General features: G+C 42.5%; 1 protein-coding gene across 1 annotated transcript; it reads right to left on the bottom strand.

Moving 5' to 3' along the window:
* Positions 1 to 155: 155 nt before the first annotated feature.
* LOC106583944 (serine/threonine-protein kinase NLK2) lies at positions 156 to 17501 on the bottom strand. The gene is made up of 11 exons (XM_014168646.3): positions 15937 to 17501; positions 15625 to 15754; positions 15055 to 15110; positions 14634 to 14740; positions 14269 to 14354; positions 12800 to 13009; positions 7136 to 7237; positions 3604 to 3690; positions 3221 to 3419; positions 2979 to 3072; positions 156 to 2863 (listed from the first exon to the last, which is right to left on the bottom strand). The coding sequence occupies exons 1-11, from the start codon at positions 16245 to 16247 to the stop codon at positions 2815 to 2817; spliced, it is 1431 nt and encodes a 476-aa protein (XP_014024121.1). The 5' UTR covers positions 16248 to 17501; the 3' UTR covers positions 156 to 2814.
* Between the last annotated feature and the right edge of the window lie 137 nt (positions 17502 to 17638).

Below are 17638 nucleotides of genomic sequence, written 5' to 3' on the forward strand. Positions count from 1 at the left end.
TCTGAACACAAGAAAAAGTATACAACCAAAAAATAAAAACATTGTATGGGGCAAAAATAACTTGTAATTTGAGGCAGCAGCCCTTAAGTCAACAACCTGATACAGTACAATTTAACCCCCTCCCCATTGATAAGCGGACAGACACCACACAGGAATATTATCCAGTGACTATGCATTTATTCATTCACTACTTTACTCTTGTCGTTTTTTTTTAAGAAATTCAAGTATTTGTTGGGAGCACAAGTCCAAAACGTTTCCTAAACATCATGACAAAAAAAACAAACCAACCAACAGAATTTTAACATTTTCAAAACAGCAGTATTCAACATCGGTTTCATATTCAGAATAATCAAAAAACACAAGTATCACTTTTTTTCTTATCATCAGAAACATTTCTAACATCTACATTCCCAGGTGTAGTCTTCTCTCCAGTGCCTATTGAGCTCATGAACAAAGGATATAGACCTGCTTCTTTTTCCTTCAGTAGATGCATCCCAAATGGCACCCTATTCCCTATATAGTGCACTACTTTTGACCAGACCCTCATTAGTAGTGCACTACAAAGGGAATAGGGTGTCATTTGGGATGGATCATAGATCTGATCTGAAGAGAACTGGACATCTGAAAGAAAATCCCTAACGGTGCTTCTCTCTGATACATTGCTTTAACCATTGCTTTAGCTGGGTCATACTCCTTAGTGCACACTGTAGGAAAACATTTTGCAACAAGTTTCTTATTGGACAAGTTCAAATAGTCCCTCCCAGTTTTAGTCAGTTTTATTTTTTTGGTGCCTAATGAATATGACCCTGCTATAAAAGGCGAACAGAGACGAGACGACAGTGTGAGGGGGATAGAGAGAAGAAAGGAGTGTGTGAGGGAAAGAGACGGACCCTGGTGAGCTCTTCTAAAACTCAGCCTGCTTGTGCTCTCTACTAAAGACAATAGCAAAGTTGTGAAACCAAAAAATAACTTTTTAAATGGATCACATCACAAAACATAAAAATATGAATCATATTTCCTAAAATCTAATTAATTAACATCACCACAAGGAAGGCTTGTCCATGGCGACAACTCCCATTGCACTGCATTCAAATCCAAAAGCCTCCTCCTTTTTTTTTATTTTTATATATCATAAATACAGACATGCAGGTTTAAGTGAAACATTCTGGCAATCCCCCGTCAACCCCTTAGCCTACACTTAGCACACAATAGCACCATCAGGTGGCGGGACAAGGGCCTGACCACTGCCATGATGGCAATGCCAACTAGCACAGTACAGCGTCTTCAGGAGCCTTATTTTAGTTAGTACTAGCTCCAGTCAGAGCTTCAGCGCACAGAGCTTTGCAGTTCCTCTTTGTGGAGAAAAAAAAGAGTTGAGGCACACTGTTATTGGTGAATAATATCTGTGTGTATTTGCGTGGTCGGGTCCACAGTCTTTGCAATGGAACACCTGAGCCGTGAACTCAACTGGAAATGAACCAAAAACCAATAAAGGAAAAACAAAATACAGCAGCATTTCACCAATACATTTCAACAAGCTGTTCTTCCTGTCATCTGTCCCTCATCCTCCATCCCTCTCTCCAAGAGGGAGCGACAGAGGTTAAGGAGGACAGTGATTTAGTACAAAGGAATGACATCACGTTACAGTGCGTAGTAGTTGAGTTGGGTCTATGTACACTTTACCCAGTAGACTCTCTCTGGGTTCCCTTTTTGACTCCAACATTTTTTGAGGTAATGAAATCATTGAAGCCGAAAACTGCACTTTCCCTTAAACTCTACACACAGACACACGTGAGTTCGCGCACACACACACACACACATACTGAAAGGGCTGACTACTCAGTACATGGGGACAACACGTGCTTTAGCTCGAACCGCCACTCACAGAGAAGCTAAAAAAATTAAAAAAAACACAAATTAAAATATAAAATAATATGATTTTAAAAACATGAGCGAGGCTCCATCTGCCTCAGAAGCCGTGGCCCCACCCAATCAAAGAATGCGGTCAATTTGTTGTCTAGGAAATGGTTTGATCTTATGGACGAGGGCAGATTGGGAGGGAAGATTCACAAGTAGCACGGAGTGAACCTCAAGGCCAGAGGTTGCATTGTAGCGCAGATCTAAAACCAGTTTACCGAAGATATTGAGAATGGGTCCAGTGAAACTATCAAACCAAATTTTATGGAATCGATGATAAAGGTAGGGTCATCAATGTAACATTAACATGACTAAGTCACTGAGAGCACAGGTAAGAGAGTATGGTGTCGCCAGGAGCACGTTGCTTAGACACTTTATCATATTGCACGAGGCTGGAATGACTTCAAAATTAACAGAGCAGAACAATTATTCAACATAAATTAATTAAACAGTTATTCCTTTGTCTCTACCTTCAACCACATTTGGAGCACAACACAACCAACTTCAACTCTTCTAGTAATAAATGTTTCCAATTTCCCTCTTCTACCACTCTTCCTCTTTATTCCTTTTTTAAAATTCAGCAGCACATTTTAGTTTTCAGCATTGGGGAAATGCCTATAGCGTTGGTGTAGTCAAGTCTTCACCAGTGTCAATAGTCGTTTTCATAGTTGGGAACTGTAGTTTTCATTGAAGGGAAATGTACTCTTTAGTAAAAAATGAGCATTTCCTCTGACACTGTTCTTCTCTCTGAGAGGCTGGCGTACTGTTTCATTCACACCTCCCCTCCATCCAGAGAAACCCAAACCTATCTCTATTATATTGACCAAAGCAAGTCTTGTTCTTTTTTATCAAACTGAATTTCCCATGATTGTTCTTGAACATGAACGATACTCCCCTTCATCTCTCCTCCTTCCTGGAGACTTTGGAGGAATGCCACGCAGTAGACCTGCGAGATCGAGAAAGATAAACAAAGAAAGAGAGATGTAGATAGTGCATGGCAAAATAGTATTTTAAGCTGTATGTATATTAGTTGTGTTCATCCCTCCCTTGGTGTTCCTCACCTGATGAAGGTCTTGAAGGCGGCACTCTGGGGGTTGATGCACAGCGGCACTCGTTTCCCCTGCTGGTGCTCTGTTATGAAGCGATGGATGAGCTCTGATAGAGCGAGAGAGAGAGGAGAGATTGCGAGAACGAGATCGCAACAGGCCATCAATTTCAATAACAAGCTGGGTTGGAAAAAAGTCAAAGAGAAGAGAATTGAAGAGAAAGAGGAGTAGAGGGAAGAGCACCAGATAGCTCCTACCTTTGCCCTGCCAGACAGAGAGCAGGCTGTTATCGTAGCTGTGGCTGAAGTTGCGGTCGGCGGGCGGTTCAAAGTCCCGCGTGTACACACGCCCACTGGGCACCGAGTAGCAGCACTGACACATGCACGTGTGGTAGCGCAGACGGCCCTCGTCCAGGTAGGGGTGGGAGAGGGCGTCGCTGCCCGAGATCCGTTTGGCCTGAGTCACACACATGGAAAGAAAGTTGGTCCCTCTCTAATCTTGTATTTTCTCCCTTACTGTAGCTAGCTTTTCCTTCTCAGGAGGTTGCTAGCAACATTTTCAGCTTTTGTTGCTTAAAGTTAAAACTTCCCTATCAGAGAGGTAGCCAATTGTGTGACAATAGACTTCTGTCTGTACTCACCGGATCAAACACCAGCATACGACACAACAGGTGCACGGCCTCGTGGGTCGCCCCGTCCGACAGCATATATAACACAGACAGCGACGGCTGAGGGGGAAGGGAGGGGGAGAGATTTTACATCATGAACTGCTGCACCTGGTTTTAAATAAGGATTGTGGGTGGGGTATAGATTAGATAATATCTGGGCCCAGTTTCACAAAAGCATCTTAAGGCTAAGTTCACCAATTAACTTAGTCTTCCAAGATGCTTTTGGGAAACAGGGCCATGAGCAGTAATATTTTGGCACCCTTGCACGATTCTCTATTTCTTCAAAAATATATATTTTTTGGGGGGGGGGTATTAACCTTAACACAAACACGTTTGGCAGGAAATGCCAAACGTGTGTTTGTGTTTAATACCCCCCAAATAAATTTTTTAAGAAAGAGAGAATCGTGCAAGGGTGCCAAAATAGTGTCAATTTTCTATGCATAGCCTACAATCCAAGTATAAAAACTATAAGAAATTAATTTTATATAGCATACACCATCCCAATAAATCCATTATTTATTTTAGACAGGTCTAAAGAAACATGATGAAGAAAATGTAGGCTATTTCAGAAAAACAGAATAGCATATTCTGAGTTGTCCTTATGTTAGGTCCTGATCTGGCTATGCCATATGGCTGTGAACTACACTAGTTAATTTAGCAGACAGGATTTGCTTAGAATTCCGTGGCATTCTTTTATAGTATGAAGAATACAATTGAACATAGCTGAATAAAATAGAAAGCATATTTTCCACCAAACGATTTCAGAGGAAGTGAAACATGTAAGCTATTCAGTGTTGAGCGGTTAACAAAGAAACAGGGGCTCCTATATGTTTCATTTGTAGTTCTTTTTGCAACTTTAGTTGTGATACAAACTTAGAATGCATTAAAAATCTAAACATATAGCTTAAGGCTGCATGATGAGACAAATGACTTAAAAAAGTCACATGAAAGACATGAGCTCTTCTCCTTGCAGGCTGCATTCTCTCATTCACAATTTGACAAGCACTTGATAATATTCTGACCCATCAAACTATTCTTCATTTAAATCTGGTCTTTACATATGGCAATATACAATATACACTACAAGACCAAAAGTATGTGGACACCTGTTCGTCGAACATCTCATTCCAAAACCAGGGGCATTAATATTGAGTTGGTCCCCCCTTTGCTGCTCTAACAGCCTCAACTCTTCTGGGATGGCTTTCCACTAGATGTTGGAACATTGCTGGTGGGACTTGCTTCCATTCAGCCACAAGAGCATTAGTGAGGTCGGGCACGGATGTTGGATGATTAGGCCTGGCTCGCAGTCGGCGTTCCAATTCATCCCAAAGGTGTTCGATGGGGTTGAAGTTCTTCCACACTGATCTCGACAAACCATTTCTGTATGGACCTCGCTTTGTGCATGGGGGCATTGTCATGCTGAAACAGGAAAGGGCCTTCTCCTAAACTGTTGCCACAAAGTTGGAAGCACAGAATCTTCAAGAATGTCATTGTATGCTGTAGCGTTAGATTCGTCCGTCCGACTGCCAGATGGTGAAGCGTGATTCATCACTCCAGAGTACGCATTTCCACTGTTCCAGAGTCCAATGGCAGTCACTCCAGCCGACGCTTGGCATTGGTGATTTTAGGCTTGTGTGCGGCTGCTTGGCCATGGAAACCCATTTCATTAAGCTCCCGAAGAACAGTTCTTGTGCTGACGTTGCTTCCAGAGTTTGGAACTTGGTAGTGAGTGTTGCAACCGAGGACAAATGATTTTTACACGCTTCAGCACTAGGCAGTCCAGTTCTGTGAGCTTGTGTAGCCAACCACTTCGCGGCTGAGCCGTTGTTGCTCCTAGACATTTCCACTTTACAATAACAGCATTTACAGTTGACTGAGGCAGCTCTGGTAGGGCAGACATTTTACGAACTGACTAGATGGCAAGGTGGCATCCTGAAGGTGCCACGTTGAAAGTCACTCAACACTTCAGTAAGGCCATTCTATTGCCAATGTTTAACTATGGAGATTGCATGGCGGTGTGCTTGATTTTATACACCTATCAGCAACAGGTGGCTGAAATAGCCAAATTCACTAATTTGAAAGGGTGTCCACATACTTTTGCATATATAGTGTATGTGCGGAATTATTTTTGATTTAGAACAGCCCACAAAAAAAAAAGTAATACGTAGCCTGCACTCGAATAGCAAACGGCGGTTACGTTTTTTAATATGCAAGCATATACGGCGTGTCCATTAGGCTAGGGGAAGCTTTCCCGAAAGTAAATTGAATTAAATTGCCAAAATTAATTATATAGGAGAAATAAATAAAATCATTCAAAATAGAATACTAAAGCATGATTTAGCCACGGAAGATCATTAGCTTCTTTAAAAAAAAATAAGTTGTGGATTGTTTTAAATCGCATTGCCTACAGTCGGAAGGAAAGACAGCTTGCGCAATATGGGCAGATTCATTGTTGAGTTGCGACGGACTGTGAAAAGTGGGGAGACCAAGCCAGGCATATCGCAATTTAAAAATACAACCGCGGGGAAAAAAGGCAACGAAAGAAGAAACATATCTGATAAAGCTGGTAAACTAGACCTACTCTAGGTTAGACGCACTCAGCCACGCATTGAACGTTCTTTTTTGCTAACACTGATTGAGTTATATTATGACTATCCAACCTATTCATCACACTACGAATAGTAAGTAGGCTCTTACATAAGTCAGCAAATGCGATTATGCATGTAATGTTTTTATTATAAAGGCGCATTTTTAATGGGGAAAATGATCTTCCCCAAACTTAACTCACGCGCTGTCTATGTATGCCTGGTAGGCTACACTGCTTGTAAAGCGGATTTATGTGCTTAATTTTAAGAAATGAGCAGGGAAAAAAATCAATAATACATGTCATCATATACACAAATAGCAAATTGAGGACACTTTTCCTGCGGTTCATTTTCATACCAGCCAGGCTGCTCCTGTTGTAAAAGTGAAGCAATGTGCTTAATATTAAGAAAGTTGAGAAATAAATAGTAGACCTAGCCTAGAGAAATCGGATGGGATCCTCCCTCCTCGTTTTTAATAGAGACCTTCAAAACTCTTATTTTCTCACACAAATGCATAGCATATAGAAGTGTTCATGGGCTCTCATGATGTGTTCAATTTGATTTTCGATTGCATTTGCATTGATGTCAGAGTGATTAGAGGGGCAATAAGTACCAGGTCATTAGTGACTGGCAGTTAGCAAGTTTGGTGGGATACTAATGACCATCAGCGGCATCAGAGCGCAGTTTTGGAGAAGCCTAGTTACCGTGACTAAACGGTCACATGGAATTTGATTGCGGTCATGACTCGGGACGCAGGTGTGGTGGTAAAACCGTTACCGTAACAACCCTAGTTGGAAGTAAGGTATTTCCGTTTGTATAGTGCAAGGGGGACAATATTTGACCACATGTGTCTCATAGTAATACAAAGGAAGTTCTGATCAGTCAGTGAGTAGTTCATAGGTTCAGTGAGGAGGAAGTACCGGTTTGTGAGGTCCTCTCAGGATGTGAGCTCTGGCCCCCTCACAGGCAGATGCCATGGCAGAGAGAGGAGGGGTACCCAGCAGATCAGTGATCAGATCCAACTGAGGGGTAGAGGGAGAGAGAGAGAGAGAATATAGAGAGTGAGGAGATTTAATTTGACAACAAACCAACAAAAAAAAATTATACATTTGATTAATAATTGATAGACAAAAGTTACAATTATTGCCCAGACAGATTACACCTTCAGATGGCTTTCCCTATTTCCTCCCTCCCAACCTGTTGAATAGGGTTCTGTGCCTCCCACCCCTCTACGAGAGCTGTGGTGGGCACACAATTTCGTCAGTAGGTGATTGTCAAGCAAATAACTGTCGGTCTCACGGTAATTGACCGTTAATTAACAAACACATTTAGCATCTCCTGGCTTCCACACACAGCCTACAAGCCACTGATGCAGACCTTTGGAACATCCACATTTCAAAAAGTTTAATAAATCCATGTAATATAGCCTACACCTTGACAATAAATCAATTATTTATTTTAGACAGGTCTAAAGAAGCATGATATGAAGAAAATGTAGTCTATTTCAGGAGAACAGAATAACATACTCTGAGTTGTCCTTATGTTAGGTCCTGATCTGGCTTTGCCAAATGGCTGTGGGCTACACTAGTTAATTTAGCAGACAAGATTTACTCAGAATTTCATGGCATTATTTTATATTATGAAGAATACAATTGAACAAAGCTGAATAAAATAGAAAGGATATTTTCTCCAAAAGATTTGAGGGAGTGTGCACATGCGGCTATTCTGTGTTGAGCGGTTAACAAAGAAACAGGGGCTCCTATAAGTTTCATTTGTAGTTATTAATGTAACTTTAGTTGTTCTACAAACGTTGGGCTATATATTTTGATTTTTAATACATTATAAGGCTGCATGATGCGACTAATGGTGATTTTTAAAAAGTAACTTGAAAGGCATGAGCTCTACTTTTTTTTGCGCAGGCTATAAACACTTCATCAGTCTCTCATTCACAATTTTACAAGCACTTAATAATGCCTCGAATTTCATAGCGGCATCCCCTTTGTGTGGCCGTAATGCACCCTAAAAAAATCCATGCCTTTTGCTGGCCAGTGGCCGATGTGCCCTTGGCCCAGAGTGCTGCGTTGTGCCCTTTTCCCTGAGTGCTGCTTGCTCCGAAGCAACTCTCACTCACATGGCTCTCCATCACAGGCTACAAGTGAAGACAGACACATTGGGGACGCAACTGCGCAAGTTCTTATCCAATTCCGAGGTGCATATTGAAAATATTGGAAGAACTGTCCACATTTACTTAGTCAGCAAACAAGATGAGTAGGCCTTATGAACAGCAAAATATCTTATTCTATGTGAGAAATACATATTCCCCCCCAAAAAATGTACGCAATGTGGCTGACGCAACAGATCAGAGTGTTTAGCTTAAAATGTTGATAAACTATTTGGTTATTTCTTCACATTATAAGCGCAGCAATACGCACACGGCAGTAGGTTATAAGAGTGAATGTTCCATTAGCGGGAAAACTAGAGACTAAAAAACAGCTTCTATCTCAAGGCCATCAGACTGTTAAATAGCCATCACTAGCACAGATAGGCTGCTGCCAACATACACAGAATTTAAATCATTGGCCACTTCAAAAAAATGGAACACTAGTCATTTTAATAATGTTTACATATCTTGCATTACTCAACTCATATGTATATACTGTATTCTATACTATCTACTGTATCTTAGTCTATGCCGCTCTGACATAGTGTAACCGATGTGAAATGGCTAGTTAGTTAGCGGTGGTTCGCGCTAATAGCGTTTCAATCGGTGACGTCACTCGCTCTGAGACTTGAAGTAGGGTTGCCCCTTGCGTTGCAAGGGCCGCGGCTTTTGTGGCGCGATGGGTAACGATGCTTCGTGGGGTGTCAGTTGTTGATGTGTGCAAGGGTCCCTGGTTCGAGCCCAGGTTGGGGCGAAGAGAGGGACGGAACCTACACTGTTACATTGATGCTGTTGACCCGGATCATTGGTTGCTGCGGAAAAGGAGGAGGTCAAAGGGGGGGTGAGTGTAACCGATGTGAAATGGCTAGTTAGTTAGCGGTGGTGCGCGCTAATAGCGTTTCAATCGGTGACGTCACTCGCTCTGAGACTTGAAGTAGGGTTGCCCCTTGCGTTGCAAGGGCCGCGGCTTTTGTGGCGCGATGGGTAACGATGCTTCGTGGGGTGTCAGTTGTTGATGTGTGCAAGGGTCCCTGGTTCGAGCCCAGGTTGGGGCGAAGAGAGGGACGGAACCTACACTGTTACATTGATGCTGTTGACCCGGATCATTGGTTGCTGCGGAAAAGGAGGAGGTCAAAGGGGGGGTGAGTGTAACCGATGTGAAATGGCTAGTTAGTTAGCGGTGGTGCGCGCTAATAGCGTTTCAATCGGTGACGTCACTCGCTCTGAGACTTGAAGTAGGGTTGCCCCTTGCGTTGCAAGGGCCGCGGCTTTTGTGGCGCGATGGGTAACGATGCTTCGTGGGGTGTCAGTTGTTGATGTGTGCAAGGGTCCCTGGTTCGAGCCCAGGTTGGGGCGAAGAGAGGGACGGAACCTACACTGTTACAATTGCTCATCCATATATTTATACATTCTTAATTCCATTCCTTTACTTAGATTTGTGTGTATTAGGTATTTGTTGTGAAATTGTTAGATATTACTTGTTAGTTATTGCTGCACTGTTGGAACTAGAAGCACAAGCTAGACCCGCAGTAACATCTGCTAAACACGTGTATGTGACAAATACATTTGATTTGAACACCATTATCAAGTGACCGCAAATGCAATTATGCATGTAATGCTTTCATGTATGCCAGTTAGGCTCTTCACCCCTTGTAAGAAGATATTTTGCCACTTTAGTTGTGATGCAAACCTCAAAACATAAAGGCCTATGGGCTAGGCTACATGAGGTGTGCAACTATCATTCGTAAAAACCTAAAAAAAAAAGGCATTATTTCTTGCCTTACGCGGGGCATCAGTGATAATATATAATTCACAAGTGATAGGCTAATATTGTCACCCATCAGACTATTCTTCATTAAATATTGTCTTTACATATACTAAATAATATACAGTAACAGTCAAAAGGTAGAACACCTACTCATTCCAGGGTTTTTCTTTATTTTTACTATTTTCTACATTGTAGAATAATAGTGAAGACATCAAAACTATGAAATAACACATATGGAATCATGTAGTAACCAAAAAAGTGTTTAACAAATCAAAATATATTTAGATGTATAAGATTCTTCAAAGTAGCCACCCTTTGCCTAGATGACAGCTTTGCACACTCTTGGCATTCACTCAACCAGCTTCATGGAGGTACAGTAGTCATTACTTTAAGACATGAAGGTCAGTCAATCTGGAAAATGTCAAGAACTTTGAACGTTTCTTCAAGTGCAGTCGCAAATACCGTCAAGCGCTATGATGAAACTGGCTCTCATGTGGACCGTCACAGGAAAGGAAGACCCAGAGTTAGCTCTGCGGCAGAGGATAAGTTCATTAGAGTTAACTGAACCACAGATTGCAGCACAAATAAATGCTTCACAGTTCAAGTAACAGACATCTCAACATCAACTGTTCAGAGGAGACTGCTTGAATCAGGCCTTCATGGTCAAATTGCTGCAAAGAAACCACTACTAAAGGACACCAATAAGAAAAAGAGACTTGCTTGGGCCAAGAAACACGAGCAATGGACATTAGACCGGTGGAAATCTGTCCTTTGGTCTGATGAGTCCAAATTTGCGATTTTTGCTTCCAACCGCCGTGTCTTTGTGAGACGCAGAGTAGGTGAACGGATTATCTCCGCTTATGTAGTTCCCACCATGAAGCATGGAGGTGTGATGGTGCTTTGCTGGTGACACTGTCAATGATTTATTTAGAATTCAAGGCACACTTAACCAGCATGGCTACCACAGAATTCTGCAGCGATACACCATCCCATCTGGTTTGCGCTTAGTGGGACTCATTTGTTTTTCAACAGGACAATGACCCACACCTCCAGGCTATGTAAGGGCTATTTGACCAAGGAGGAGAGTGCTGCATCAGATGACCTGGCTTCCACAATCACCCAACTTCAACTGAATTGAGATGCTCTGGGATGAGTTGGACCGCAGAGTGAAGAAAAAGCAGCCAACGAGTGCTCAGCACATGTGGGAACTCCTTCAAGACTTTTGGAAAAGCATTCCAGGTGAAGCTGGTTGAGAGAATGCCAAGAGTATGCAAAGCTGTCATCAAGGCAAAGGGTGGCTACATTGAAGAATCTAAAATAGAAAATCTATTTTGATTTGTTTAACACTTATTTGGTTACTACACGATTCAATGTGTGTTATTTCATAGTTGATGTCTTCACTATTATTCTACAATGTAGAAAATAGTTATTTTTTTTAAAAACCTTGAATGAGTAGGAGCGATCAACAGGTGAAGTTGCCGATCCTATCCTCGTCGCCAAAAATGTAGTGGAAATTCAGTACTGAGATAGACTTGGTAATTTCTCCAAACAACCATCTTTATTTAATATCAATTAATTATTGCAGTAATGAAACCAACGACCCCACGCTCTGAAGTGTGTTGCCGAGTGCTTAACTGATAATGAAAAAAACAGATCTTATATAGGACCTAAAACAATGCTTAGTCAGGCTGGTTCCAACCCCTCCCATGCAGAGTGGGGGCACCATAAGCTACTTTGGGTTCATCCTGTGGTCATCTGCATGGTTGTTGTTCTAACCCTCCAGGCTAAGTTTCCCAGATGCCAGGATGATGAGACAATGAGGGTTTTGTTCTGTTCCTCCAGGCTCTCTTTATCTCTGCTACACCCACCACATCTTATCTATGGAATGCCAGCTGTAGGTTTTTACCTAGACATCACTTAATCAGTTGCCAGCCCAAGCTTCAAAAGACTCCTCTCAGTTCACTCAGAATGAAGAGAGAGAAGTGTCTTACTATTAGTTATGTATTTAATCATTAACTATTAATATCAAACAAATCAGGTGAATATGAAAATGTTCTATCACAGTAGGTGTGTGCAACCTGTTGACTGGTACTGTATGTGTGAAATTTGTTTTGATTTAGGATGAAACGTCATCATGCACCTGTATCGAAACAGGGGCAGGGGGAAAAATACATGTCATCTATGCATTTAAATAGCAAATGGAGGACGCTTTTCCCGTGGTTCATTTTCACGCCAGCCAGGCTATACTCCCGTTGCAAAGATAAGCAATGTGCTTCATATTAGGAAAGTTGAGAAATAAATAGAAGGCCTAGCCTATAGAAAGCTGATGGGATCCTCCTCTTTTTAATAGAGACCAACACCCTGTTTTATTGCGCAATTGCATAGCCTATAGAAATGTTTCGCAACATAAGCTCATGGGCTCTCATGAAATGTTTGATTTGATTTTTGATTACATTTGCATTGATGTCAGAGTGATTAGAGGGACGATAGAGTGCTGAGTACCAGTCAGTTAGCAAGTTTGGTAGGCTACTAATGACCAGCAGCATCAGAGCATGGAGGAGCCTAATTACCGTGACCGTGGAATTTGACTGCCTTCATGACTTGTGACCGCCGGTGTGACGGTAATACGGTCACTGCAACAGCCCTACCCTCTACCTGTTGTATGGGGCTCTGGGCCTGGAACAGGATGCGTCGACCCAGTAGTTCAGCAAAGATGCAGCCCACCGACCAGACATCTATGGCAGAGCCGTAATGGCGGCTGCCCATCAGCACCTCAGGAGCCCGGTAGTACTGAGTCACCACCTCCTGGGTCATGTGACGAGACGGGTCCGGCTCCTCCACACGTGCCAGCCCAAAGTCACAGATCTGAGAGAGAGAGAGAAGGAGAGGGAAGAGGGAGAAAGAAAGAGGTGAGTTACATGATAACACTGAGTATACAAAACATTAAGAACACCTGCTCTTTCCATGACAGACTGACCAGGTGAAAGCTACCCTTTTGATGTCACTTGTTAAATCCACTTCAATCAGTGTAGATGGAGGGCATTTTTAAGCCTTGAGACAATTGAGACATGGATTGTGTATGTGTGCCATTCAGAGGCTGAAAAATGGGCAAGACAAAAGATTTAAGTGCCTTTGAACAGAGTATGGTAGTAGGGGCCAGGTGCACCAGTTTCACTGTGTCAAGAACTGCAACGATGCTGGGTTTTTTCACGCTCAACAGTGATGGGTTCGGATTTCTAAACTTGAAATATAGTTAATCATCAGTTATACTAGAGACATGAGGGGTGCCATAGTCTAGGGTCTACACTAGAAGTTAATGGTTATCTGTAGGAGGAATGTATATGGTGGATGCAATTAAGCTTGGAATGTACTGAGTGGATGGAAGACTGGGTGGAGAGCGGTGGATTAGTGAGGAAGGGGGTCGAGGTCAGGTCACATTAAGGGAGAAGGAACAGTTTATTGCCCGTATCACTTAACTTCCTGTCTAGCAATAAATATGTAATGTTTAGAGAGAAGGAGGAGACTCCATCCAAATTAGGGTATATATACTACCACTGGTGGAAATATGCTTTTGTCTTATGCAGCTGTATGACCAAATGGGTGAATAAACTTGGTCTAAGCTTTACTAATCGTCCATGAGTTTTAATAGGTTCATTTAGAACCTAACAACAGTTTCCCATGTGTATCAAGAATGGTCGACCACCCAAAGGACATCCAGCCAACTTGACACAACTGTGGGAAGCACTGGAGTCAACACGGGCCAGCATCCCTGTGGAACGCTTTCGATACCTTGTAGATTCCATGCCCCAATGAATTGAGGCTGTTCTGGGGGGCAACAGGTGTGGGGGGGGGGGGGGGGGGTGCAACTCAATATTAGGAAGGTGTTTGTAATGTTTGGTATAATCAGTGTAGGTTGACGAGTGTAATTACAGCATAATATACGTGTATGTTTGTCAAAATGTGTATAGATGAAATTCTTCAGCCCATATTGACCTCTACTAAGTTATTTTCTTCTTGGCCAGCATAATGCTTTCTTGTCATGTCTTTTGAGGAAGTTCACACAGATTCACACATTCATGCATGCGGACACACGCCAAAACAAACATGTACACACACACAGTTACCTTGAGCAGGCAGTTACTGTTGACTAACAGGTTCCCAGGTTTGATGTCCCTGTGCAGGATGCCAGCAGAATGCAGGTACTTCAGCCCTGAGAGGAGGAGAATCGCTGTTACTCATAACGGTTCAAATACAGCCCCGAGCCAATTCCCCTTCAGTGTTTGCAGTCAATGACAACATGAATCCATCAATATGGCTCCATCACATGAAACAAGCTGGCTCCTTTAAACCTGCAAACCCAGAAAGGCTAGGAGGCAAACTCACAAATGGCTTGTTTTGGGGCTCAGGAGTCAACCTTTAACTTTGACTTCCAACTCCATTTCAACCTTCAACTTTGCCCCTTTCCCTACTCCTCCGCCGTCCCACTCACCTCTGAGGATCTGGTAGAGGAACACCTTGATGTGGTCGGTGGTGAGGGGCTGGGGAGACACAATGACTTTGTGGAGGTCACTCTGCATCAGCTCAGTGATCACATAGCTACAGTCAGGCATGGCCCACGGTCAAGGAAACAGAAGCCTATAGGATGTGGATGGACCACATAGAAGAAAGCGTAATACTACATCTATCTATATTAAAGTTAAATGTATCTATCATAACACAAGACTATCACTAATGGTATCATCTCTGTTGAGGTTTATCTTGATTTAGATTGTACTATGTAGATTCAGACTGTTTTGAAAGGAGGAGGACATGATAATAGAGAGAGGAAGTGCAGGAGTGAACAATGGCTGACACATAACAGTCATGTGTGCAAGTGTGTGTGTGCACATGAATGTGCGTGTGAAGGATACATTTCCTCGAAGCAGTCCATCTGTGGAGGCTGCAGAATGTCCAGCGCTGACAACACCTGTAAACACACATCATCATCATCACCCTTCTCGTTGTTTTAATGATTAGAGATCTAAAGGACAAAACAGACAGACGAATGGTTAAAAGCAGTGAGTGGCCATCCTATCGCCTTTGACCACAGAACATTGGCCGTCATTTCGTGTTCATTTTCTGACGATTATACATCGCCACCATTCATCAACACTCAGCAAGTGATCTACCATTCACAGCCAACGTTTGTTATGGCACTTCTTGTCCTTAAGTGTCTAAACTATAACAAACCTCTAACTTCACAGTGATATTTGTAAAGCTAGCCTCTGTATGAAAACATATCAATGAGCAGTGTGAAGACGCATCGCTATGTCTTATGTTATGGATGCAATACTGTATGAAAATGTCTCAAATGGCACCTTTTTCCTATAGCAAGTCCACTATTTCTTTTTACCAGTGTATAGGAAATAGGGTGCCATTTAGGACGCTGCCTATGTGTGTTGTGCAGTCCTGTGTATAGATGTATCGCTATCCATTCTTACATTGTCGTGTTTGAAGAAGCAGAGCATCCTCAGCTCTCTGAAGACCCTCTTACAGGAGACTAGGTTCTGGAAGACATTGGGCATCTTCTTCAGGGCTACCTTACGCCCGTCACGAGGGTCTGTCACTGACCTGCAGGAGCAATATGAAGAGGGGCATCTGTTAGCACTGGTCAACAATGGGGAGTGCACGTGCACAGTATGTCTATCTCATTCCCTTGTCAGATACACACCCTTTTTTTGGAAAGGAAAAACACCATGCAAAAACTCACATGGAAATCAGTCTTAATTCTCATTTGAAATGGCACAACTTACCAGACCACACCAAATGCGCCATAACCGATAGGTCGATCAGGCTCCATCTCAGCAGGGCTTGGTACTTCACTGGCAGGACTACTATGAGGCTGTGGTACAGCGGCCCCGCCGCCTATGCTTCCCCCAAGAGATGTTGGATGTCGTGGCGTCCCCGCTGGGGCAGTGGGTCCAGTTAGACTCGGTGTTGCACTGAGGCCCGTGGAAGTGGCTCCAGTTGAGGTGTTGACGCAAAAATACTTATGGCCTAACTCAGATCCGGGGAACAGGTTACCACATACTGTCTGCTGCCGGCCTGTACCATGGAATGCCATTCTAATTCAAACCCCTATCAGAAGAATTAATTTGGGAGCCATGTCTAATACTGTACTCACTTTGAACGTTGCATACATTACATATACATGATCCGAGAGCTTCACTTCAATGTTCTATGCAGGCATGATTGTGACTATGTTTCTTGCTTGTAGAACATGCAACGGAAAATGTAAACAATGTCTGATATGGTTGGCAGCTATCTTGATAGCTATATAATAACAGGAGCAGTGCTGTTAAGCTTGCTATTAGACTCGTCGTGGAATCACCAGTATTGGCTTCAGTGAGGTAGGTAGGTCACGACAAAAAAACTAAAGTATAATTAGCAGTGCGTGTTCCTGAGCTAACGTTATATAGACACAAACGCTATCTAATTGGCCAGTGATCACATAATCAATGCAAGCCTGGTTGGGGAAAACAATGCCTGTCACTGTCAATACATTTTGTGGCCTAATTTTACGACGAGAAAGAAGTCTCCCCTTAGCTAACAATGCTATGTTACATTACCTGGCTACCAGCTCACGCTACATTAGTTTATTGCCCGGGCTCAGCTAGCTACTGTAGCTACCTTTGTCTGGTTGAAGTTAACTAACGAACTAGCTAGCTAAACCTTAAAGTAGACACACCTGTGTTTGCATATAGTTAGCTGAGTAATTACACTAGCTTATTATATAGCTAACCAGTTGCACTGTGTTGCAGAGGTAGCTAAATAGAGGTAGCAAACGCCCATTTCATCCACTTCAGATGTCGGTCAATGACATTAAGATTCGTAGAACGTTAGCTAGCTGGCATCAGTCCGATTGCTAACCAGCTGTTCCATGCCCCTTACAGATAGCCGGTATTTAGCTAGTAGACTATCGTGACATATATATTTGCTTTGAGCAAAAGCACTTTCAGTAGACGAAACGGTTCCAGGAAAATGAACGAAAAACAAACCAGCAAACGTTGTTCGCAGCGCGAGGAAATCCTATTTGATTTTACACAACGAAAGTCAGTTTTGCATCGCTAGCTGCGTTAACCGGGGTTGTCAGCTAGCTAAATTGCTAACAAGCTAGCCATATATCATACCCAATGCTAAAAATGAAAAGTGCCAAGAGAGATTAAACCAGCTGCTATGTGATATATTCCATCGCTCTTCTCTATATCATCTGCTAAACATGTCTTCCGAATTATCCCTTTCTTTCTTGGAAATCAGCTGTTTGAAAGAGTGGGATAGTGAGTGAGTTGGGGGATGGATAGAAAAGGTGGGGGAGGGTTAGACCACTAGTGTAAACAATGCCATGGACAATAGATATACGGCTCATATAATCACTATTCAGATTATCATAACTACATTTTATAGAGATAAAAAATAATATTAATAGTTCAATAATAATTACATTTTTCTCCATTC

The sequence above is a fragment of the Salmo salar genome, chromosome 23 (genome assembly GCF_965601325.2).
Source record: "Salmo salar chromosome 23, fSalSal1, whole genome shotgun sequence".
In the NCBI taxonomy this organism is placed as follows: Eukaryota; Metazoa; Chordata; class Actinopteri; order Salmoniformes; family Salmonidae; genus Salmo; species Salmo salar.

Excerpts from the sequence above, each read along its gene's own strand:
- LOC106583944 (XM_014168646.3), bottom strand. The coding sequence starts at position 16,247 with ATGGCATTCCATGGTACAGGCCGGCAGCAGACAGTATGTGGTAACCTG. Across the intron at positions 3,420-3,603 it reads GTATGCTGGTGTTTGATCCG|GCCAAACGGATCTCGGGCAG; the intron begins GTGAGTACAGAC and ends TGTGTGACTCAG. Across the intron at positions 3,073-3,220 it reads CTCTGTCTGGCAGGGCAAAG|AGCTCATCCATCGCTTCATA; the intron begins GTAGGAGCTATC and ends TCGCTCTATCAG.